Source organism: Bidens hawaiensis, unplaced genomic scaffold (genome assembly GCF_021521415.1).
Source record: "Bidens hawaiensis isolate Kalapana, Puna unplaced genomic scaffold, B.hawaiensis_p1.1 tig00018836_1, whole genome shotgun sequence".
NCBI classification, from domain to species: Eukaryota; Viridiplantae; Streptophyta; class Magnoliopsida; order Asterales; family Asteraceae; genus Bidens; species Bidens hawaiensis.
In genome coordinates, this window is record NW_027492860.1 from 345618 (window position 1) to 372344 (window position 26727).

The following is a 26727-nucleotide window of genomic DNA, read 5'->3' on the forward strand; positions in this document are numbered from 1 at the left end:
GGTTCTACAAATCACTCAATTGATTTTGTTTCAACCTAGTGTTTATTTGAGTTTTCAGAAATTGTGTACTTTCAATGTCTTTGACCCCTAATTTTGCTTCTAATTAACTTGAAGATGAGTTTGAGTTCTTGTTTTGATATGAATCTAGGGTTTGTGAATTAAGAAACTCTAATTCATTTGTGGCTCTAGAATTAACTCAGGTTATCTGCAATTTCATTTGTTTCAAATATCAATCATGTTTTTCGCTATATTTGAAGGTTTATCTGCCATGGAAGATACGGATTCAGTTGCTACACTCTTGGAGTCCACAACCTCCAAAATACAGCAACTTCAGAAAGCATTTGCTGAGCTGGAAAGTCACCGCGCTGTCACCCTAAACCTGAAATGGAAACAGATTGAGGAACACTTTCATGGGCTCGAGAAGTCCTTGAAGAGGCGTTTTACCGAGCTGGAAGACCAAGAAAAAGAGTTTGAAATGAAAACTGCTCAAGCCCAAAAGGTTTTGGAGAAACGACGTGCTGCTGTTATGGCTAAAGAAGAAGCTTCATTGGTTAGACTTCAAGAGAAACGAGACGTTGCGGTTGTTGCCATCTCAAACGCCCTCAAAAAGAACAAAAACACACATGCAGAATCTGAGTCTGAAGCTGTAGCTGTTAATACTGAGAAGCCACTTGATGCAGTGGCTTCTGAATGTGAAGTTATTAGTATGAAAACGTTATTTGAAAAAGATGATGTCAAACTGCTATCGAATCCAGAACTTGTTAAGTTATGTGAAGAGATGGATGCAAGCGGGCTTCACAAATTCATATCAGATAACCGCAAGAATCTTGCTTCTATAAAGCAAGAACTACCAATTGCACTGAAGGTTGCAGGTGACCCTGGTGGTCTAGTTCTAGATTCACTTAACGGGTTCTATATTCCAGAAGGGTCAAATGCAGATGTGAAAAAAGATTCAAATCTCTTAGGTTTGAGGCGGACGTGTATAATGTTAATGGAATGTTTAAGTGTTCTGCTTGCAAATCTTGATGCGAGTACTGTTTGTAAGATCACTGAAGATGTGAAGAACAGAGCAAAGGCTATTGCACACGAATGGAAACCTAAGTTGGATGATCTTGATTTGGATGCTAGTAACGGGAACTCATTGGAGGCTCATGCTTTCTTGCAACTTGTTGCTACTTTTGGTATTGATTCTGATTTTGTCCATGAAGATTTGGTCAAGTTGATACCAATGGTTTCTAGGCGTCACCAGGCTGCTGATCTTTGTCGGTTTCTCGGGTTGTCTGACAAGATGCCAGGTGGCTATTTTTTGACACGCTTAAGAAAAAAAATGATATCTTTTGCTTCTATGCAAGCGCTAACTGTAATTTTGTTTCTGACTGTTGGTTTTGTCAGGGGTGATTGAGGTGTTGGTAAACAATGGAAGACATATTGATGCTGTTAACCTTGCTTTTGCATTTGAACTCACTGAGCAGTTTTCTCCTGTTGTGTTACTGAAGTCCTACCTGGCAGAAGCAGTTATAGTTCCTTCAACTGTCAAAGCAGGAAATGCTTCTCCAACTGCCCAGGTTACCCTTGTTCACTCTCTACGTCGTCTCTTAACTCAAATGAGTAAATTCCTATTCGGTTTATACTTTGTCTCTGGGTCACATGAGTAAATTTTGGATACGGGTTATACTTTGTCTCTAACGGGTCAAATGAGTAAATTTTGATTATGGTTTTACTTTGTCTCTAATGGGTCAAATGAGTAAACTTTGGATTTGGGTTATACTTTGTCTCTAACGTGTCAAATGAGTAAATTTTGGATTCGGGTTATACTTTGTCTCTAACGGGTCAAATGAGTAAATTTTGATTTTGGTTTTACTTCGTTTCTAATGGGTCAAATGAGTAAATTTTGGATTTAGGTTATACTTTGTCTCTAGCGGGTCAAACTAGTAAGTAGTAACTTTTGCTTCGAGTTATACAACAGGTGAAATAAGTAAATTTTGATTTGGTTTATCTTTTCATCTCTAACGGGTCAAATGAGTAAATTTTAAAATACAGTTAAATGGAAAAAAGGGCTGAATTGGTCTTGTGAGTCATCTGAAGCGTATTCAGAGTGCATAAAACCTCTTAAATTGTTTTATTACAACAATTAGATCATAGCCTAATAATTCGCTATATAAAAATCATATGAAACATATTAACTATTTAAAAAGCTCAAGAAAAGAAACACAAAATGGGCTTGTGGGCTGGCCTGACCCGTTTGACAAGGGGTGTACATGAAATCGAAATAACCGCACCAACCCAAATAAAAGACTTGGCAGGTTGGTTTTTGTTTTTTAAAAAAACTAAATTTTTAGTTCGGTTTTGTTATCAACCAAAAACTGAATTGAAGAAACCCATTTTAAGTAATTTATAAGAAATTAATAAACTGTCACTAATAAATTTAGGTTCAAATTTAATTAAGAATAAGAATTAGGCCCAAAGTTTCAGGTCCAGTTTCATTGTTTTGGGTGTTTTTACAGTCCAAAATTTTCAAGCCAAAATGTTAAAACTAAACCCAAACCAAAACCCATTGTGAAAAGAGAAAACTGAAAAAGACGAAACCGAACAGTTTTCAAAAACTATAAACTGAATTTTCGGTTTTGTTGGTTTGAGCCTAAAACCGACCTGTACACATCCCCACGTTTGATCCACACTAAAAAGTTATCCGTTCGGATCCTTTACCTAGCATTTCTATTTTTGCTCTCTCTTTCAAATCATGTTTTGTTTTCATTCTATATTCATATATTCAACTTAAATATTTTTATCCTTTATGTTTCTATTTACATCTTGCGGTTGTCAAATTCCAGAATGATGTCGGCGAAAAAGAACTATCAGCACTGAAATCCGTCATCAAATGCATTGAAGAACACAAGCTTGAAAACGAGTACCCATTAGACCCGCTTCAAAAACGGATCCTGCAACTAGAGAAAGCCAAGGCAGACAAAAAACAAGCAACTGAAGTTGTGAAACCTCAATCCAAGAGACCCCGAGCCAATGGTGTTGCAGGATACGGACCCCGCAACACCACCGTCACCGCTGACAAAAACTTCTATGCCACCAGGTATGCGCCACCAGCTCAGTACATGTACTACCCTGGACCACCCGAGAACCATGCTCACTCGTTTGTAGGAACCACCTACAATATGGCTCCGAACCATGGACCCTACTTTGGTAATGGCTTTCATTACCAAGCTCCTTATCTTCACTAAGTTTATGAGTCATGATGAGAAACTTTGATCATGATGTTATTTTAACTTCTAGGTCTTTTAACCCTTTTGAGTTATTCGTATGATGAACTCAATTTGGAAAAAAAAAAACCCGCTGAAAATCGAAGGAAAAAAAATGTATGTTAGTCTTGTTGACTTTGTAATTTGTTTGTATAAGTTGATGTTGTAATTTCCCAATACACGTATTATCAGTGTTAGCTTAATTTGTGACTTCGTGTTGTCGGCTGTTGTTATGTTTTGTTAATCATATGTGCTTTGGTTAAGGCCTTGTGTACAATCTGAGGCTTTATTTTCCAAGACATTATCTGGGCCCTGACCTTATGCATTATGGCCTCATCCCGGACATGACCCTATGTGCAAGGGTCTTATTCAGGGCTAGACCTTATGCATTAGGGCTGGACCCTTTGTAATAGGGCCTTATCCTTGGCCGGACCCTATGTACTAGGGTCTTATCCCAGACTAGACCCTATGGTGAATCTCTCTCTATACATAATACAATCAGTGAGGTATTTAGATTTTCCCATTATACATACAGATCCAAACAGAACCACCATAATACGAAGACATGAGCAAGGGGTGCACTGAGACATTTATTTGTGTAGTTGATTTTGGGAGGTGCACCTCGATCAGGACCCGGTGCCAAGGCTGAAAACAGGGTCTAGTCTGGGATAAGTCCCATTTTCATCCGAAATCTAAGTCTGGCCCCTCTGTTTATGAACATTTTTATACGTATTTTTTTCCACCCCTTCGGTGTTTTCGTCCAAGCTTCGCCAGTGCCAGTGGACCACTAGGTCAGATTTTATTATCCACGGTTACATGTGTTTATGTTTTCATAAGAGGCTTTAATATTCAATGTTTATAAACTGTTAAAAATACCATTTTGTTGTAAATAGTGAGACACACATACATTGAAACCATTTCGTATGCAATATATTCAATGAGATTTGTCTAAAACAAGTCTAGTGATAAAAAATATAAATAAGTTTAGGACGAAAAAAAGGGTTTCATTTGATTTAAACAAAACTTTGACTAAGAACATTATTCTGAATGCAAGTTTTCAAGGCTGACTTTGTTTCTGTTCATGACCAAGTCATAATATAATTTGTTCAAAGGTTTTATTGGTACATCCAAGTCATACTAGTTGGCCTTTTTTTATTACCAAGTTATACTCATTCAATCACTCAAGTGAGCAATGTATCATAGAAGTAACTATCAAACTGTTCCAAGTCATTCAATCAATCTATTTTCTCAAAGAAGATTTTTAGTAGATTGTCAAGAAGTCCCCTATCCAAATTGTGAATTCAGTGACGCTAATCGACAGGTTTCCAGGTAGTTTCTTGTGCTTAATTCGTACGATATCTTAGCATTTCAGTTTACCTACTTCCATTACTTTCATGTTTCGCGGATTGACATTTGAAAAGTCATACTGTTTCTAATTTCCTTAGTCAAAAGATGGATGGTTGACTTGCTTCACATAGAAGTAAATTTAAAGTATTAATAATTTAAGAGTTTATTTGAGCATTAGAATCTGTTTTGTGAGTATATTTCTTTTCCAAATATGAACCTTCAGAATCTTAGCAAAATAAGCCATTTGCTTCTTTTATTCTTGGGCTTTTTAAACCATGGATTAATCACACATTCATTTTCACCCGAAAACAGTAGAATCGTTTTGCATGAACAAGTTATAATACGAGTTGGCGTCATTCTTGACATGGAGTCATGGATTGGGAAGTCAATTCACAGCATGGTGACTTATGCAATCTCTGATTTTTATGCACGTAACAACAACTACAGAACGAGGATCGTTCTCCACACGAGGGACTTGAAAGGTGACCCTTTACAAGCTCTGTCAGCTGGTATGATCTCTTTTTCATGGTCCTCGGGTGTTCTCCTTTCATATTGCTAGCTGATACTGTTAGAATTCATTGTGTTACTTCTTTTAGTTTTATACAAAAATAAAATAGAAAAAAAGATATAATTAAAATCAGTTAATTAACTATTACTTATTGTAATTCTAATTATTTCAAAAAGGAACTCTATATGATTTCATTTCACACTTGTTTTTAATTTTCCTTGGTAGTGCATGATCTTCTGAATAACATCAAGGTGCAAGCAATCATAGGCCCAGAGACATATCTTGAATCCAAGTTATTGGTCCCAATCGCTGATAAAGCTAAAGTCCCTATATTCTCCTTCGCGGGTTCCTCTTCCATGGAATATCCATTCTTGTTTCAAATCAACGAAGACGAATCGGCTATGTCAAAAAGCATTACTGCCCTCGTGGATTCTTTCGGTTGGAGGGATGTTATATTTTTATACGAGGACATTGACTGTGGGCGGGAAATCTTATCATATTTTCTTGAATCGTTTCATGACAAAAGCATCAGTGTTAGTCACCGATGTGCAGTTCCAGCTTTGTCCACAGATGATCAAATCGCTCAACAGTTGGAAAAGATCAAGATTAGTCAGACAAAGGTAATTGTTGTACATATGTCATCTTTATTAACATCTAGAATTCTCTTAATTGGCAAAAGGTTGGGAATGATAAATGAAGATTATGTTTGGATTGTGACACACAAAACCATTGGCATCCTACAACCAATGGATTATGAAGTTATTGCGTCACATCCAGGAGTGATAAGTGTAAGGTCTTATATACCATCATCAGGAAAGTTGCTAAACTTAACCACAAGATGGTACAATGAATGCAATATTAAGTACCCTAGTTTAGCATCAAGAGAGGTAAGTGTGCTTTCGATATGGGCATATGACACAATTTGGGCACTAGCCGAGTCAGTTCAAAGGCTCGGGGTTCAGTTTTCATTTGCTGTCACTGAAATGAATTTGATGCTTCAATATGAGCTTTCGAAAACAAGATTTACGGGTGTAAGTGGTGAGTTTCAACTTAATGATGGAAAGCTAGTCTCTAATGGATTCAAGATTGCAAATGTGATACACAATGGGGAAAGAAGAGGGTCTAGAGTCACTCCAAAACGTCGGATGCTGCAAACGAGTGATCCTAAAAAGCTGAGAATTGGCGTTCTAACACGAAGAAAGTTCACATATTTCATAGATGCAGATCATGACATTCAGAAAAATGTAACAACAGCCACCGGTTTCTCGGTGGATGTGTTTAATGCTTGCATTGGTGCATTGCCATATGAAGTACAATATGAGTTAATTCCATTTGCCAATGAAACTTATGATGAACTTATAAAGAAAGTTACTGCAAATGTATGTTACTTCTCCTTATGAGAAATAATACTGCTTTCATGCATAGAAATTCATGTAATTTGTGTATTTCAGGAAATTGATGCTATCTTGGGTGATTCTACAATTCTTGCCAATAGATCTGAGTTTGTTGACTTTACATCGACTTACACTGAAATGGGCATAGGAACACTGGCAAGAATCAACCATAATGACATGTGGATCTTCTTGAAGCCACTCGATGCGGATCTATGGCTAGTCACCGCTATTTTCGCTATCCTCACTGGCTTTGTGGTTTGGGCAATTGAGTCCATGGATCAAAGGTCCCAAAATACCCCTGCTCAGCAAATTGGAAAAACCTTTTGGTTCATCCTAATGACACTATTTTTTGCTCAAAGTTCTCTCTCTTTCTATCTTGTAAAGTATAAATGGATTGCGATCGCATTTACTAATTAACAGAAAATTTGTGATGTAGGAGAGAAGCTGTCAAGTAATCTGTCAAAGTTCGTGGTGTTTGTTTGGTTACTTGTCGTACTTATTCTGATCTCGAGTTACACTGCAGTATTGACCTCACTTCTAACTGTTGAACAGTTTGAGTTAGCATCAAAGGGCGGAACCGTGGGGTTTCACGGTGGCTCTTTTGTGGGAGGAAGGACCGTTAACAACTTGAATTTTGAGGATTATAGGCGTAGACCGTACTATTCGTATGATGATTATGCCAAGGCATTAACAAAAGGTGGAAAGCATGGTGGTGCTGATGCTATCATTGATGAAATCCCTTATATCAAAATGTTTCTTGGCTTGTACTCGGGTGATTACGCAATGATTTCATCAGAACCTACTACTTCCGGTTTGGGCTTTGTAAGTATCTTTCTTTCCATTTTCGAACTCGATCCAATCCCTTCGTTCGTAGGGCTTTTTACTCGATCACAGACATTTCTAGAACACCTCTAACATCTTTGCCCTTAAATTGGAGTAAATGTATTGGACGAATAATGAAACTGCTCGATAGTAACAAAAATTTAGCAGTTGATCTAACGTACATTTATTTCTTAATAGATATTTCAAAAGGGATCGCCTTTGGCAACAGATATGTCCAGACAAATTGCAAAAATTAGAGAAGATGGAACTCTTGGAGTTTTAGAAAAGAAGTGGTTTGAGAAGCAATCAGCATCATCCAAAGATTCTCCATCAAAGCCGAAAACCTTAAATTCCAATAGGTTTCGAGGTTTGTTTCTTATAAGTGGAATGTCCTCAACTTTAGCTCTCATGATATCTTTGATTTTCTTGCTTCGTGCAAAACTGGAGGTCCATAGAATCATTTCCTTCATCCTGAATCAAGATTTGGTGGCTAGTTTGAGGGATCTCTTGTACAGAAATGCCATTAGGATATAATAAGTTATTGGAAAACTCTAAACTCATTGATCAACTTATTGTTTTATATATGTATTTAATCCTCTTAAGAGTTCTACCAAATTAAGTATATATGGATGTAGCCTAAGTAGATGATTCGACGGGTTCCTTTTGTTGGATGATATTATCAGAGAGAGGAGAGGACTGGTCTTATCAAGAAGAAGAATTGTATATATAAAATGAATGTTATGAAATTTATTGATCCAAAGATAATTCTTTTAATCATGTTTAAGTTCGCTTATGTTTTAATGTTTTTTTGGTCAATGGCTCAAACTAGCTATTGCTGTTGGGTTTTTATGCTTGTAAAACATTATACTGTATTTTTTTTTCGTGGGGGGGGGGGGGGGGGGGCAACAAACGAACTGGGTCAACCGAATTAAGTCTATCTGAATTTTATTGAATTCGAGCTACCTCATATCAAGCGCTTAAGCGGATGAGTTTGAAATGTCACATCCCTTTGATGATGCCGGTTCGATATCAATAAATAGGAAACGATTAACTTGTTTATGTAATGTTGAGACATCTATGCTTAAGTGCATTTGAAGTTACTTATATCAATTGAAGCGTTCGATCATATAATCAAGTATTATACCAGTTGGTATTTATTTTATTCAGTTTACTTTTGTTCAATCAAGTTCTATTTGGAATGACATCTAGTTCTTCTTCTACTTCGTCGTCTCCTGGCTTGGATATAGTGTCAATAGGATAGAGCCCGTGTGATACACGGGAGGTTAAAAAATACAACCAAAAAGGTAAATTTAATAACATGTATAATAACATACCTTAAGAATTCATAATATACAAATAATTTTCTAAAATACATAGATTAGTAAAAATAATTTGTATTTGTATTAGAATCAAAATGAAAGGTTGTGAATCTATACCAATTAAGAAAAAAAGAAGGTTACCATCAATTCATCATAGTTGAGTTGGTAAGGCATAGACATCTAATTTAAAAACAAAGTAACGCGTTTGATTCTCACCAGCAACATATATTTTTTTTTTATCATTCATAAAATGAATTTGTAAAAATGGAAGGCCTTCGCCTCCTTTATTGCGCCAGTGCTTGGTTCAATTATTGTTTGGCCTGCGATGATGGTGAGCATAGGTAACTTTGACCTAACAAACATGGTTCAAATCTTTCACATCATCTGATCATTTAAAGATTAAGTAATGCGTTTGGTTCTCACCAACAACATATATTTTTTTTATCATTCATAAAATGAATTTGTAAAAATGGAAAGGCCTTCACCTCCTTTATTGCGCCAGTGCTTGGTTCAATTATTGTTTGGCCTGCGATGATGGTGAGCATAGGTAAAACATTATACTGTATTTTTTTTTCGTGGGGGGGGGGGGGGGGGGCGGCAACAAACGAACTGGGTCAACCGAATTAAGTCTATCTGAATTTTATTGAATTCGAGCTACCTCATATCAAGCGCTTAAGCGGATGAGTTTGAAATGTCACATCCCTTTGATGATGCCGGTTCGATATCAATAAATAGGAAACGATTAACTTGTTTATGTAATGTTGAGACATCTATGCTTAAGTGCATTTGAAGTTACTTATATCAATTGAAGCGTTCGATCATATAATCAAGTATTATACCAGTTGGTATTTATTTTATTCAGTTTACTTTTGTTCAATCAAGTTCTATTTGGAATGACATCTAGTTCTTCTTCTACTTCGTCGTCTCCTGGCTTGGATATAGTGTCAAATAGGATAGAGCCCGTGTGATACACGGGAGGTTAAAAAATACAACCAAAAAGGTAAATTTAATAACATGTATAATAACATACCTTAAGAATTCATAATATACAAATAATTTTCTAAAATACATAGATTAGTAAAAATAATTTGTATTTGTATTAGAAATCAAAATGAAAGGTTGTGAATCTATACCAATTAAGAAAAAAAGAAGGTTACCATCAATTCATCATAGTTGAGTTGGTAAGGCATAGACATCTAATTTAAAAACAAAGTAACGCGTTTGATTCTCACCAGCAACATATATATTTTTTTTTATCATTCATAAAATGAATTTGTAAAAATGGAAGGCCTTCGCCTCCTTTATTGCGCCAGTGCTTGGTTCAATTATTGTTTGGCCTGCGATGATGGTGAGCATAGGTAACTTTGACCTAACAAACATAGTTCAAATCTTTCACATCATCTGATCATTTAAAGATTAAGTAATGCGTTTGGTTCTCACCAACAACATATATTTTTTTTATCATTCATAAAATGAATTTGTAAAAATGGAAAGGCCTTCGCCTCCTTTATTGTGCCAGTGCTTGGTTCAATTATTGTTTGGCCTGCGATGATGGTGAGCATAGGTAACTTTGACCTAACAAACATAGTTCAAATCTTCCACATCTTCTGATCATTTAAAGATTAAGGAAGCTCACACTGCAAGAAAATTGTGCCGACCGAAAACTATCGACTAGAAATATCAGTCAGTAATTACGGACTACAAATTTACCTATAGAAAATCCATCTGTAATTCAAAAATAAAAAAATATGTTTTTCCCTTCTAAATTAGCGAACAAAAATCCGCCGCTAATACAAAAAGATTAATTTAATTTTATTGTTCTCTAAGCTACCCATGGACTACCAACGGAAACTTGTAACATGTACGGTCATGTTAGAGGAATGCTTGTAAAAGGCATGATCTTTCGATTATAGATGTTCTTGTCGAATTGAAAGCGAATTTGAATCACTTGTAGCTGCCAAAAGGAGCCCTAGCTAAATTAGTTTCGGTTATTTGACTTTAAATGCTGTCATATTTGTTGTAGATTCTTGGAAGTCAATGCTCTTGCTAAATTATAAGATTATCGTTTTTAATTGTTAATTTAGTTTTTAATTGCTAAATTAAAAGTTGGTGTTGCTCCAAGTTTTACATGTTCATTATTAGCGGGATCTCTTTATCTCTGGCCCTTATGATTCCTGTCATTTCTTTTCGAGTAAAATGTCATTTTCGTTCTTGTGGTTTGATAAATAATGTGAATTTACTCCAAAAAGTTTATTTTTTGCATATGGACCATCCACGCTTTTCCAATTTTTGTCAATTACATCCAAATCACTTACCCTGTTAAATTTAATCGTTAAGTCAGGGGTAGACATGTCTTTTCACTCTTTCTTTATTATATGAGTAAAGTGCCAAAATCGTCCCCAAGGTTTCGTCTCATTTGCGAATTTTGGCCAAAAATATTTTTTTTCGCAATTAGACCCTCGATTTTTCCCAATAGTTGCCAATGTCTTTCAAATTGTTAACTCGGTTTAAATTCAACGTTAACTCAGATGTTACTTTCCTTTTACTTGTTTGTTTAGATTATTATTATTATTATTATTATTATTATTATTATTATTATTATTATTATGTGTTTGTTTGATGACACATATAGCATCTCGCGATTCCTATGTTTGAATTTAATATAGTATCCTTTTGTTTATTCTTCTTTATTTTTAGTCATATGAGTTTAGCGCAGTGTAGTAGTAATAATAATAATAATAATAATAATAATAATAATAATGTAAACAAACATGTAAAAGGACAGTAACACCCCTGAGTTAACGTTGAATTTAGATTGAGTTAACAATTTGGACGAAATTGGCAACGGTTAGAAAACATCGAGGGTCTAATTGCGAAAAAAAAAATTTTGAACCAAATTCGCAAATGTGACCAAACTTCAAGGATAGTTTTGGCACTGTACTCATATAATAAAGAAAGAATGAAAAGACATGTCTACCTCTGATTTAACGATTCAATTTAACGGAGTTAGTGATTTGGATGTAATTTGCAAGAATTCGCGTTATTTGTCAAACTGCAAGAACGAAAATAATACTTTGGTGTTGCTTCAAGTTTTACATGCTCATTATTAACGGGATCTCTTTATCTCTGGCCCTTATGATTCATGTAATTTCTTTTCTTTATGCAAAACTGGATGTCCATAGAACCATTTCCATCGTCATGCGACCAAATTTAGTGGCTACTTTCCTACGTGGAGATGCCATTAGGATATGGAGAACTATTTGGAAAACTTATTGATCAGTTTATTTATTTTAATGTGCATTCCGTGCTTTTAGAATTCTATCAAAGCATGTATATTGTTAATCAAGATATGTGTAAATTGATGATCACACTAGGATTTATAAAGTGAACACAATTCAAAGCCTCCTATGCATATATAGGAGCCTGGAAAGCATATAAAAGAAGAGTAAAACTAATTAATGCCATGACAAACAACATAACAAATGCGGTCTTGGTCTAATTAATGCGAAAAACAGTCTTCAAAATATGCATCAAGCCTAATCCTATCCATGTGCCACATTTAACTTGTGCCTAAAAAGCAAGCTTAAATGCGTCAACTATTAAGTTAGCTAGTAAGCTCGCAGGTATTAGACCCAATAATATGATGTAAATTAAACAAGTCCACAAACAACCCTGCACCGTGTACCCGACAACCAACCCACTCTTAAGGAGATGCTACTAAAAAGGGGGATAATGAATTTGATCGTCATGACAAGTTTGCTCAAAGTGATTTAAACGTTGCTCAAGATAATGTTGTTGATATCGCTGACAACATTGATTCAGTTCAAGATTATATTTATGACAATGTTTATCATGATTTCGATGGTGGTCATGGTGATAATCTTGATGTTGATAATAAGTAATTATTCAAGACAACTATTTTAGTGTTGATGATGTAGTGTTTCAAGAAAATATCATCAACAAGAGGTGTTTTTTTTAAACAAATTACTTAGTACTCATAATTTTTTTTTAAGATTTATATTTTTATTGTAAAATAAAAGGATCCATTGACATCGAAATATATATCTTATAAGCATATATAGTATTTATAATAGCTAAATATTTTGAAGAATATAAAAATACTAAAATTATACATCAAGTATAGTATTTTTGAAAAATGAAAAAGAATATATACACAATGGATTGATTGAAGAAAACTAAAAAAAGAAATACAATGCCCTAATATATACGAGAGACACATAGCCTTATTTAACTAAAAAATGAAATTGAGTTAGAACTAGGGATCAAAATTTTTTCTCGGACTATATCAATTGGTAAAAGACGGCAAAACACAATGAACAAAACCATAATCTACTCAATGTTATTTGATTTGTGTGATTAAGTCAAGCAAATTGTACGTGATCTAGTTTCTTATTATAATGGATTCACGTTATAAAAGTCAAAGCTTTGTAATGAGCGGTCATGCATGTTTGTTGTTCACGTCTGAGTTGTTAGCATGGCTAGTTGACTTTTTGTAGATTGACTTTAATGATAGGTTAGCTGCAGTTCGAGAAACACATTTTCATAGAATGGAGCTCATGAGTTACAGAAAACATATAAGTTTTTCATTTGTAATGCTCATTATAAACATACCCTATCAATTACACGGGTTTCAAATCCATCACCAGTAGTCAATATGAGTTCTAGCAGTAAGCATGAGATACCTATAGGGGTCATTCTTGATATGACATCATTGTTTGGGCAGATGGTTCATAGCAGCATTCGCATGGCAATTTCAGATTTTTACTCTTTACACGACGAGTACAAGACGAGGTTAGTGTTGCACACAAGAGATTCGATAGGAAATGATTTACGCGCTATATCAGATGGTCAGTTCTCTTACAATTTTTTTGGAACGACTTTCTTGTGTGCTAGGCCACCACACTTCCCAATTATTTCTTAATTTAATTCTCATTCCATCTTATAATTACACTTGATTATAACAAGTATTAGGTAGCGTTTGGTATAAAAAAATGAGAGATGAAATGAAATGAATCATTCTAAAGGAATAAATTAAAATATGTTTGGCTATCATGTATTAATGGAATGGATTATTACTTAAATAATGAAACTCCTTTCATTTAAAGGGTTTTCATTCTTTTAAAAAGAGATGTTTTTTTTTCTAAAGGGAAATGGGCTATAACTTGATTACAAAATTTATATTATTGCAATAACAATCTAATATCTTAACTTCTTTTTTTTTAGTTTTATATATATACCTCAAAAATGTGCTTTTGGACCTGCTTCTTGGCTCACAGAAACTGAGAAACGAGAAACAGGTTAAAACCACATATATCAATATCAAAGTTGTTTTCTAACTATTAAAAATGTGACTCTTTGTGTAGGCTATTTTAGTAATTGAAAATTTCATTCCGCTTACAAAGTGGTGCCTAGAAACATTGCAAAATGGAATTGAATATCAACTTATACGGCAAAATGTAAATGATTATCTAAATTAAAAATATAAGTCGTGTTAAATAAAATATTTACAAAAGGGATATAATTCAGAAATTGAATACCAAAGGTCCTTTAGGCTAACGGTACCAAGATATTGGATAATATTTCATCTTTTAAATGGTGAGGGTTAAAGTCCATACTTAAGATAGCAGACCAGCTACATATATTTGATTAGTTTTCCAATGCCCATGCCTAGAAACACTTTGCTTTTCTACAAACCCCTACTACTAAAAAAAAATGCTAGTTTTGAGCTATGCAGTTAATATCGGCGATATATCGGTGATATATTGTTGATATATCGGTTATCGAACCTCTACTATAATATCGGTGCAAGATATCGGTTGTAATATTGGTTCCGATAATATCGGCGATAATGACCGATATATCGCCGATATTTTGCTTCATAATATCGGTTATATCACCGAGTTTCTCGGTTAGGCCATTTTCGATGTTTTTACTTACATGGTTCATTGGTATGGCTACGATTTCCCCTATAAGGTTGGTCTTGGTGACTAGATATCCGCAACACGGGGATTTAGACGGCAAATTCCGACGTCGGCGCTGCAAAATCTGCCGGAAACAATGAAGAAGTTGGCCAGGATGGATGAAAAAAATTGAGAGAGGCGCTGCAATTACTAAGAACATAGATTTTTAGTTTTTAGGTTAAAATAAGTTTAGAATTTGACATTTAACCCCTCTCTCTTTCTCTAGTTTACATAAAAGATATATAATTAGTTTGTGTCTCATAATAATTAACCCCTCTATCTTCACTAGTTTACATTTTTGCCTTCAAACTTATATATTTTAACATAAAAAAGTATAAAATTAACATTATCTGCTTATAAAAATTATATATATAAAAAATTATGCATGATATTAAAATTACCGATATCTCACCGTGAAAACCGATATCTCATGTATCGGTCCTCAACCGATATCCATTATTTTTCCGCATTAACTGCATAGGTTTTGAGTTTAGGTAACATGCTTTTATCTGAATAATTTGTTTGGTATTAGCTGCAACAACGCTAATTATCACATGGTATAGTGTAAAATTAATTAGTCACCTTTAATTTATTCATGTTTATTTCCCATGGTATATAATCGAAATTTGATATGTCAAACACTATACACATTGTAACACTTCAAGAATAGTAAGCACATCCAAACACTATATTTTGTGGTAGGTTTTTTGACAACTACTAATTATTATTATTTAATGTCACAACCATTTTTGAAGCCTACATCCTAATAGTAATAGCAACTGAACTCTACACATTTCTTTGTATCTGAGCTTGCTCATTTGCACATTACAGCATTTGATCTTCTCGAAAATCTTAAAGTGCAAGCAATCATTGGACCAGAAACACCACTCCAAGGAAAGTTCTTTAGCATTTTGGGAGACAAAACCAAAGTTCCAGTTATTTCATTAACTGCAAGCCCGTCATTGAACTCAGCTGCACATCATTACTTGCTTCAAACGGCACAAGATGAGACCATCCAGTGGAAGGGTCTAGCAACGATTGCTGAATCATTTAGATGGGCTGATGTCATCCTTGTTCATGAGGACAGTGAATTTGCAAGAGAAAGCGTGCCATATATTATTGATTCTTTCCAAGAAAAAAATGTTCAGATATCTTATAAGAGTGCAATTTCTTCATTAGCAACCAGTGATCAAATAGTTTCGTAAGCTATCGAACTTGCAAGAAATGGTGTTTATCATTTACGTCTCTCATTTGTTAGCGTTTCGCATATTGACGTATGCAAAAAGAGTGGGACTGATGACCACAGGATATGCTTGGATAGTAACAGATAAGACTATGAACTTCTTTGATCCTGTGGAGTTAGACGAGGAGGTTCTTGAATCATTTCAAGGAGTTCTAGGTTTGAGATGCCTTATCCTAATAGATATATGTATAATTAGAATGTAAATCGGCTAATTATAGAGAATATTGATTAGTTAGTATTTTCCCTAAATAGATGGGACATATCCTGTATTTATGTAAATGGTTTGACAGAACGAAGGACAACGAATTATTCCATTCTACATGGTATCATTAGCCTAAATACACCGCCGCCCATCTCTCTCGCTGGCGGTATACCACCACTATTATCACGATCCTCCCTCTAAAGCATCTGCAATGGATTCTAAATTACACCCCGCAATCACCGTTTCCAACATCAAAAACGTCGTCCCGATCATCCTCGACAACGAAACCGGCCAATATACATCGTGGTCGGAATTGTTCAAGATATACTGCCGGGCTTATCAAGTCTACGATCACCTCCTCCCAAAACCCACCCCTGCCGCCACATCCTCACCTGCAAAACCCGACGAAGTCGCGGCTGCTGATCTTTGGGATCGGTTGGATGCCATAGTCCTTCAATGGATCTATGGCACCATCTCCTTGACCTTCTCAACACCATTCTTAAGCCGAACACTACTGCCCGCGAAGCTTGGACCACCCTCAAGACTTTATTCCAAGACAACAAATCATCTAGAGCCATCTACCTTAACCAAAAACTCAACAATACCCGTCTAGACAAATTTGATAGCATGGTAGCCTATTGCCAGGAGGTTAAGGTAATATGTGACCAACTTGCTAACGTGCAGGCACCCCTCACGGATGAAAAGATGGTACAACAACTCGTCACCGGGTTAACGAGCAATACGAAGGGATTGCTATGTTGATCTCCAACCTTCAGCCACTACCCTCGTTCCACGAGGCACGCTCCAAGCTCATGCGTGAATACGATCGGAAGACCAACATGACACTGCACGCATCACAGACTGCCGGGGCTGCTCTTCACGCCACAACGTCTCAGAAACTCGAGACCCAAAACCACCGGTCGGACCAGCAATCCACGGCTGACTCTCATGCTGACCGCGGCAGAGGCCGAGGCAGGTCCCGTGGTCGTGGCCGTGGCCGCTATGGCAGCCGTGGGCCACCTAGCCGCAACCCTCAACAGCCTTCAAATCCTTTCTCTTCGGTTCAAGGTCAATGGGTGTTTCAGCCTTCTTGGGGACAAGGTTCACAAGCAAATCAATGGTCTGCCCAACCACCATGCCCGTATCCAACCACCCCTCGGTCCACTGCTAATCAAAACCCGGGTATCCTCGGTCCACGACCTAATCAGGCCTACGCAGCGAGTTATGCCCCGACCGACATTGAACAGGCCCTATATACAATGTCACTCAATCCACCGGATACTCCATGGGCCATGGATAGCGGAGCAACTACCCACATAACTAACCAACCAGGTAACTTCACGTCTTACTTTAATAATGGCAATCATCGTAATATTATCGTTGGAAACGGGACTACGGTTCCTGTTGTTGGACAAGGCAATCAAACATTACCCCACCGTTTCCGCCCCTCAAATTAACCAATGTACTTTACGCACCTAATTTAATCCATAATCTCTTATCTGTTAGACGTTTAATCACAGATAATTGGGTTTCTGTTACATTTGACCCTTTTGGTTTTTCTGTGAAGGACCTCAAGACGCGGACCCCTATCCTCCGATGCAACAGTACCGGTGATTTGTATCTTCTGACGCCACAAATGCTATCGAAAATCAAGTCTCCATCAGCAAATGTGGCGATCACACAAACACTGTGGCATCAACGTCTTGGTCACCCTGGCTCATGTCCTTTGCAGTCTCTCAAGAAATCCTCCTTTATTTCTTTTTCAAAGTCTAATAAACGTGTCTGCGAACTGTGTGTTTTTGGGAAAAGTGTCAAACTCCCTTTTATTAATTCTTGCAATCGTACTTATTTGCCATTTGAGATTGTTCACAGTGATCTTTGGACCTCACCAATCTTGAGTTCCGGGGGTCACCGCTACTATGTTTTATTTATTGATGATTTTTCGGATTTTCTACGGACATTCCCAATAAGTAGGAAATCATAGGTTTTCTCAATATTTCAACACTTTTATAACCTGATTAACACACAATTCAACAAACGCATCAAGCAATTACAATGCGATAATGGAAAAGAATACATCAATAATCCGTTTCATCAATTCTTTAACCTACACGGTATGACATTTCGTCTATCGTGCCCTCACACATCTTCACAAAATGGTAAAGCGGAACGCAAAATCCGCACCATCAACAACATGGTTCGCACCCTTCTTGTACAATCCAACCTACCCAACACCTATTGGAATTATGCTCTTGAAACAACCACATATCTCCTAAATATTCTACCAAAAAAACCTAATAATCTCAACAACCCCACCAATGTCCTATATAACCGTCAGCCATCTTACACTCATCTTCGAGTGTTTGGGTGTCTTTGCTACCCACTCACACCATCCACCGCGATACATAAACTTGAACACCGGTCGAATGCATGTGTGTTCCTTGGTTATCCACCCAATCATCGCGGGTACCGATGTCTTGATCTCAAAACCCGTCAAGTGATTACGTCCCGTCATGTAATCTTTGATGAAGTCGTCTTCCCTTACGGCAAAACTCCTAACACGACATCGGATCCATACACCTTCCTGTCCGAACCACCACACCCCACCATATGGTCAAACATCGATAACACTCCTCACACACCACCCTCTCAAACGCTACCTCCTGCTGATTCAGCCGACCCACCAACCCCACCCATCACCCCAACACACGGTCCCACTCCCAGCCCACACTCTAACAACCTGCCATCTGCCCATCACCATCCTCCTCGGACCCCCGTTCACAATCCAAATGATCAGGGTCCACACGTCACAAACCCTCAATCGGTTACTCCATCCCCACCCATCCTTACTTACTCCCGCCGCTCCAAACCCGTACCCACCAACACCGTACCCAGCCAACCCATATACCCGCACTCCCCAACACCTCCTACGCCCCCCTCCTACTCACACCATGCGCATGCGAGCCATGGATGGGATCTCTAAACCAAAAACCCATTTCAACCTTCACTCCACTCACATCGAACCCCTGCCCAAATCACCGAAAATTGCCTTGTCTACACCAGTTTGGCGAAACGCCATGCACAACGAGTACGATGCCCTTATTAAAAACAAGACGTGGGAGTTAGTCCCACACCAACCAAACATGAACATTATACGATGCATGTGGTTATTCACGCATAAATTTAGATCAGACGGGTCATTGGAGCGCTACAAGGCGCGCTTGGTGTGTGATGGACGGAGTCAGCAGGTTGGTATCGATTGCGGTGAAACATTTAGCCCGGTTATCAAACCGGCCACTATGGGCACGGTTCTTTCTATTGCATTATCTCAGTCGTGGGCTATGCACCAACTCAATGTCACCAATGCATTTCTTCACGGGAACTTAAACAAAACGGTGTATATGCACCAACCTATGGGTTTTCGAGATAACAGGTTCCCAGATCATGTTTGCTTGCTTAAAAAGTCTCTATACGGGCTGAAACAGGCCCCCGAGCTTGGTATCAACGGTTCACCGAATTTGTTCTCAAGTTGGGATTCAACCAAAGCCGAAGTGACAACTCGCTTTTCACTTACCATCATGGTTCCGACACCGCATATTTATTACTATATGTCGACGACATTCTTCTCACGACATCGTCTAAGAAACTCCGTCTGAACCTAATGGATCATCTGAGCTCGGAATTTGCAATGAAAGATTTGGGACCGCTCAGCTACTTTTTGGGGATATCGGTAAAACGAACGGGTAACACAATGTTCCTTTCACAGCAGAACTATGCACAAGACATAATAAATCGAGCCGACATGACCTCATGCAGACCAGTTACGACCCCGGTTGACACTAAAGGAAAGCTTCCGGCAACCGGACCTGAGTTCGAAGACCCGTCTCTATACAGAAGCTTGGCCGGAGCACTCCAGTATCTCACCTTCACGAGACTGGACGTCTCTTACGCGGTTCAACAGGTTTGCATGCATATGTATTCCCCACGCCTTCCGCATTGGGACAGTTTGAAACGTATCGTACGATATCTTCGGGGCACTTCTCATCTCGGGCTCACTCTTGGACTGCTCACATCGACCTCTTTACGGGCCTACACTGATGCCGACTGGGCAGGGTGTCCCGACACTCGTAGATTGACATCGGGATATTGCGTATACTTCGGCAATAACTTGCTAGCTTGGTCCTCGAAACGCCAATCAACCATCTCGCGATCGAGTGCCGAAGCCGAATACAGGGGTATTGCAAATGTAGTTGCCGAAATCTGCTGGATTCGGAACCTTCTTCTGGAACTACATCGCCCTCTTACATATGCTTCCTTAGTGTATTGTGATAACTTGAGTTCCATTTATCTATCGGGTAGCCCAGTTCAGCATCAAAGAACTAAACACATAGAGCTTGATATCCATTTCGTTCGTGAACAAGTTCAACGAGGTCTCGTGCGCGTTTTACATGTCCCGTCTCGTTACCAGATTGCCGACATCTTTACGAAGGGTCTTCCAAAAGTCCTATTTGAAGATTTTCGTACCAGTCTCAGCCTTCGTGAACCTCCATCTTCGACTGCGGGGGATCTAATTGATATATGTATAATTAGAATGTAAATCGGCTAATTATAGAGAATATTGATTAGTTAGTATTTTCCCTAAATAGATGGGACATATCCTGTATTTATGTAAATGGTTTGACAGAATGAAGGGCAACGAATTATTCCTTTCTACATCAAATCAACTTCGTAACTTTTCCAGAAGATTGAGGAAAGAATCTATCTTAAGCAGCCCCAATATCTTGAACGTATTGGCATATGATGCAACTATTGCACTAGCAACCGCTGTTGAAAGAGCTGAAATTAGACCTTATAAAGATGGAAAGAAGGTTGATGTAATGAAGGCAATGGATTTCACAAATATCCAAGCAACAGAAAGTGGAATGCGATTTCTAAAAGAGTTGCTTAATGTTAAATTCAAGGGGTTGAGTGGTGAGTTTCATCTTGTAAACAGGAAATCCGTTGCTAAGCTATTGGAAATAGTAAATGTGATTGGGAAAGGAGAGAAAAGAGTCGGGTTTTGGACGGAAGACGATGGCATCACCGTGTATCTAAAGTCTAAACCAACTCATCAACAACCGTATTCCATAAATGGTCTTGAAGGCATAATCTGGCCTGGAGGATCTCTGATCCCTCCAAGACGTCGAATGTTGCAAACACGCAAAAAGCTACGAATTGGTGTTCCGATACTTGTTGGATTTGAAGAATTCTTAACTGTAGAAAACGATCCTCAAACCAATGCAACGCTTGCCAAGGGGTTCTGCATAGACGTCTTTGATGCTGCCATTAAAGCGTTATTCATATAAAGTACCATACGAGTTTGTTCCATTTTCCGTCGCAAATAAAAGACCGAATTCAGAAACTTATAATCAACTTATATATGAGGTCTATCTTCAGGTATGATTCATTTTTTAACTGAAAATTATATATAAACACAAACGACAAAACACGAGCAAAAATGCTAGGCACAGCCAAAAACAACAAACATGATAATTACCAGAATAATGAGAATGCACGCCACCTATCCCAATCCATACATTTTGAGTTCCACTTATTAGTCACCCAAAGAAAAGACTCCTCTCCTTAATGTCTTCTACAATTCTGAAACCCCGACGTTGTCATTCTGGTACTTCCATATTCTCCAAAATGCAGCCATAAAAATATCAAATCTGGCTTTCTTGATATCATCTGGCCCACCATGGAAACCCCCTAAATCTATAATTTGCCACCAAATTTTTGGTCCATAAGCAAGAAATTAGAACATGATTTACAAATTCAAGATATTAACAATCCAAATTTTTGCAAGTTAATGTTTTTATTAATTTTATATATAAATTCTTTGAATTAGTTTGTCAAATGTCAACTACTCAACAGTTCGTTAATTATGTGATTGGTAGGAGTTTAACCATCAAAATGGCATCTTACTTAAGTTAATCTATCTACGAGTTTTATTATAGTTGATAATCAAACTTTGTAGAGTAAATAATGCATAATATATCACCTTAATTAGGTAGAGACATCGAACAGTCAATTATAAAATTTACAAGCATATTGTTCCATACACTTGGAGAAAAGGAATAACTAGTTGATCTTTGTCTTCAGAATTACGATGCAGTTGTAGGGGATACCACGATTACTGCCAATAGATCCTTATATGTTGACTGCACAATTCCTTACACTGAGTTAGGCGTTGCGACGGTAGCTAGAGATGAACCCAATCTGAGAAAAATGTGGTGGTTTTTGGAGCCCTTGGATGCACGTATGTGGATTGCAACTACTTGCTCCTTTTTCATAATCGGAGCTACAATATGGATTATAGAATATCCTATAAACCCAGCATTCCGAGGTCCATGGCAAGAAGTTGTTGGACCAGTCCTCTGGCTCTCTTTCTCTACTCTTACCTTTAGTCATAGTAAACTCTCTCTCTCTCTGTTTCTAAAATTTCAATATCGCATGCCATGGACCTCGGGTACCCTTCTTTAACATTTATCATCTGATTCCCAGGAGCGGAGTTTTCAAGTAATTTGTCAAGGCTTTTGGTTATCGTGTGGCTATTCATAGTCCTTATGATGGTTACATGCTATAACGCGGCTTTGAGTTCCATGTTAACTGTTGAGCAAATTCAGTTAACACGAAGAGGGATTGAGATAGGATACCATGCTGGTTCTTTCATTGAAGGAGTTATTGTTAACAACTCGAATTTTAAGGACCCTTCTCTTCTACCCTACAACTCATTACAAGAATACGCAAGGGCGTTAGAAAGAGATGGCGTTGCTGCTATTATGGACGAGTTCCCATATATTAAGCTATTCCTCACAAGTATGGTAGTGCCTACCGTATGGTCTCTTATGAACCCAGCACTAATGGGCTTGGCTTTGTAAGTCCGTTTCATTGCTACAATATTGATCATGATCGATATATTTCTTATTATAAAAAATTTGAGTTGATTATCTTGTAATCAACTTTTAATGTTTAAATAAACAAGCATTTGCATATTAGACAGTAAAATAAAATTACTAGTTATCCTTTCTTTAATTTATTTCAGGTCTTTCCAAAAGGATCACCATTGGTGCCAGATATATCAAGGGAAATTTCAAAACTAAGAGAAGAAGGGGAACTGAAGAAGTTGGAGCAGAAATGGTTCAAGAAAGATTCATCTTTTGTACCTGAAGATTCTCACTTAGGGAAACTAACGGTTCTAACCCTTCACAATTTCCGTGGTTTATATTATCTTGGTGTGGCTGTCTTGGCTTTCATACCTCTCGTATACTTACTTCGCTTTGTGTTCCCATATGTATTACTCATATACTATATCCTAACTTGATCCACCCTAGATTATATATAACTTGTCACAAACAGTAAATGACACTGTATGACCGCAAACCGAAAAACGTTTATTCATCAACTAACAAGAATCAATGAATACAAATGGTATATTGCGAATTACAGATTCAATCAACAAATAATCTCGAAACTAATGCGAACATCAATTACACAAAAACGAGTGCTACTAAGATGAGTTTCATTAAGAATGTTGAAACCCTGAAAAAAGGTAGAAGATGAAAGCAGCAAATCAAGTGTTCTTGTAACGCTCTGGTTAAATGAATTAGTCGAAGTATCTTTTTATTAAGTTGTGGCCCATCACACGAATCTTCAGCTCAATCCAACGGAACCATAAGCCCATACCATGCATAAGCCCAACTATCCTTCTTTCACCTTAGCCTTAGCCCATCAAGCATTTATAAACACAACAGACCATATGTAAAAGATGCATATAAACATATAAGCAAAATATCTTTTGGATACATACTGAAAGTATAACAAAAACAATGCATCATTGAAGAAACACGGATTTAATCCCGTAAGGATCGGATCTATATTTCCATCAAGTACGGGTTATGAAATGAATCTGACGTAAGGCTGAATCAAATCTCCAATTGGATCCTGATAAACTCCTGCAAAACCGACCACCGTGAGTCTCTTTACGGGACGGACAAGATGAGGGGTCTTCCCGTAACCACCCTCCGGCGTAAAAATAAGTACAGTCTTATAAAGAGAGAAAATACAGAAGTGATTGATGTATTATGTGAAGTGTGAATGAATACCTCATAGTGATGATCAAGGTATTTATAGCCATGGGTGGAGGGAATGTGATTGATGGAGTTGTCACTATATCATCTATTGTTAGTGGAAGCTCTTCAGCGTTGGCCCTATTGATATCCGAGATTTACTTACTTCGTGCAAAACTGGAGGTCGATTGGATCATTGCTTTCGTCATGCAACGAAATTTAGTGGCCACTTTGAGGAATATATTATTTCGAAATGTCATTATGATATAGAGACCAATTTATTTGTTTAACGTGTAGCGGATCCTTTTAGATCAAATCTATCAACTTATGGATGTAAATTGCATGGCGTTTTTTTCAGTTACATGGATCTATTATCTAAACCTTAAGATATTGGATGCTCTAAGATTAATGAGCTAATTTCATTTGTATTGTTTTGTCTTGTTATTCTTTTCATTTTTCTTCACAAACTTGAAAATCTTGATTGCACGCCTCTCCTTGCTGTTTCACATTTATTCCTTCAAAATCTTGATCAGTCTTTGCTACCAACAGCATAGCAATCGGTGTACTGCCCCAAGAGCACTTGATTTGTTTACCATAAAGAATGGATTTGGTGTTTCCCATTTATTAGAATGAACCCGTACCTCTTCAGCTATTTGAGCACCAAGGGCAAGGAAGTGGCGATGGAGCTCAAGCTGATCAGTGACTTCTAGAACAAGCCTACCCAACATAAACTATAGTACATTGTGGGTTATGTTGAACTTATTCGATCAAGTGAATCAAGAAACCTAAACCCGATTTGCATAAACCTTATGCGACTCTTTTTATTAATAATAAACGAGAACGGAACACAATTATAAATAAAACTACCGATGGGCTTATTTAGCACTCACAATCTTAATCCTACTCAAACTAGGAAATTATTTAATTATAAATATAAATACTAAACAATGTTTATCTTAAACGTTAAGATAAATACAAAATAAACTTGAACTCCAAGAAAAAGAAAACTAGATTGTCCCTTGAACTTTAGATCTCCACCATAACCGCTCATTGAGATCTTTCATGTCACCTTTATACTTTTCGTATTAGTCATTCGGATATTTCAAGATGATATAAATTATTGTAGTGTTTGTTATGTTAATTTTAACAACGGTATTAAATCTCTGATGTTGTGTAGATGTTCAAAGAATCAATTGAAAAGCTAGTGCACAAAAACCGGTGCATTTGATATTGTGTAGATTTTATTATTATTATTATTATTATTATTATTATTATTATTTTAATGATAATTATTAAATTTTTTAGGATAAATACATTTCAATCTGCACATACAGAATTTCAGGACACGTCACTTAACCATCAACATGTCCTCGTGAGGACTAATGTTGTATGGATGTTCTACCCAAAAATGTAACACCTATGCATTCATAGCATATGTGGTGTAATAGATAGAACCTTAGGATGGATTAGCTTGATATTAAAGCTCATTTTATTTGTGTTTTTGGTATATGTAAAGCTCTTTTCGTTTGTGTATTTGCTCACAACTTGATATCAAAATATAAGTTTGGTTTTGTAAATGGTAAATCTTTTTAAAAACTGTCACTACGTTAACATTTTGAAATTTGAGACAGTATATTAATTAACTAGTGAAATTGTTTAAATATATTACTAAAGAATTTATAAAAACACGGGTACTACAAAAAAATTTTCGATACATTTCGTGCAATTTACACAAAAATAACACAAAACTTTAGAAAAATATGAGTGATACAAAAACAAAAGAATACATCTGGTGTAATTTACATCAAAATAAGACAAAAACTACATTAGACCAAATATCTACTTTGTGAACGATGTTAAGCATCTATGCAACATTCAAATAGAAGGATAATTAAATAATATATGAAATAAGAAAATGAAATAAGACTTGAATGAAAATCAAGTTTCTAAACCAGCAAACCCACCAGCCTTCATCATTAGCTTGAATTCTTTGTAATTCACCATTCCATCACCATCTTCATCAACCTTTTTGATCATAAGCCTACACTCCTCAACGGATCGACCCTGCCTTAACCCGAGCGATCCCAAAACAGACCTCAACTCTTCAACAGTGATAAACCCGTCCCTATTTTGGTCAAACACATTAAACGCCTCTCTCATATCCTCTTCTTCATCCCTCTCGCCCAATATTGTCTGATAAAGTTCACCAAACTCCTCCATGTCCACAAACCCGTCTTTGTTGACGTCTATCTTCTCAATCATTTGTGCAAGATCATCATCCGGTATGTATATACCAAGGTTCTCTAAAGACTTTGCAAGCTCTTGTTTTGTGATCTTGCCATCACCATTGCGATCAAACATCTGAAAAACACGGCGTAGCTCTGCTGGATCCATGTTTTACGGAAATAGCACATATGTTAATCAACCGAATCAAATGTTTTGTGGTTTTTACGTACGATAGGAAGGAAAATGGAATGATTAATATAAGAACATGGCTATGAAATCATGATGGAGGCATAATGAGAAAGAAAATGAAATATGCAAAAAATAGT

The 26727-nt window shown here is 36.9% G+C and overlaps 2 protein-coding genes and 2 pseudogenes across 2 annotated transcripts; 3 read left to right on the forward strand and 1 right to left on the reverse strand.

The window, feature by feature from the left end:
- The first annotated feature begins 265 nt into the window (after nt 1-265).
- LOC143557132 (FRIGIDA-like protein 3) lies at nt 266-3457 on the forward strand. Its single transcript, XM_077046277.1, has 3 exons — nt 266-1295; nt 1393-1565; nt 2832-3457. Exons 1-3 carry the CDS (start codon nt 269-271, stop codon nt 3231-3233), a joined length of 1602 nt encoding a protein of 533 aa, XP_076902392.1. The 5' UTR covers nt 266-268; the 3' UTR covers nt 3234-3457.
- A 1128-nt stretch (nt 3458-4585) lies between these two features.
- LOC143557137 (glutamate receptor 1.3-like) lies at nt 4586-7856 on the forward strand. The gene is made up of 5 exons (XM_077046281.1): nt 4586-5107; nt 5332-6485; nt 6558-6858; nt 6937-7322; nt 7521-7856. The coding sequence occupies exons 1-5, from the start codon at nt 4810-4812 to the stop codon at nt 7854-7856; spliced, it is 2475 nt and encodes an 824-aa protein (XP_076902396.1). The 5' UTR covers nt 4586-4809.
- Nucleotides 7857-13254: 5398 nt separating this feature from the next.
- Nucleotides 13255-23430, forward strand: LOC143557138 (glutamate receptor 1.2-like; annotated as a pseudogene).
- A 2683-nt stretch (nt 23431-26113) lies between these two features.
- LOC143557124 (calmodulin-like protein 3 pseudogene) lies at nt 26114-26581 on the reverse strand (annotated as a pseudogene).
- Nucleotides 26582-26727: the final 146 nt, after the last annotated feature.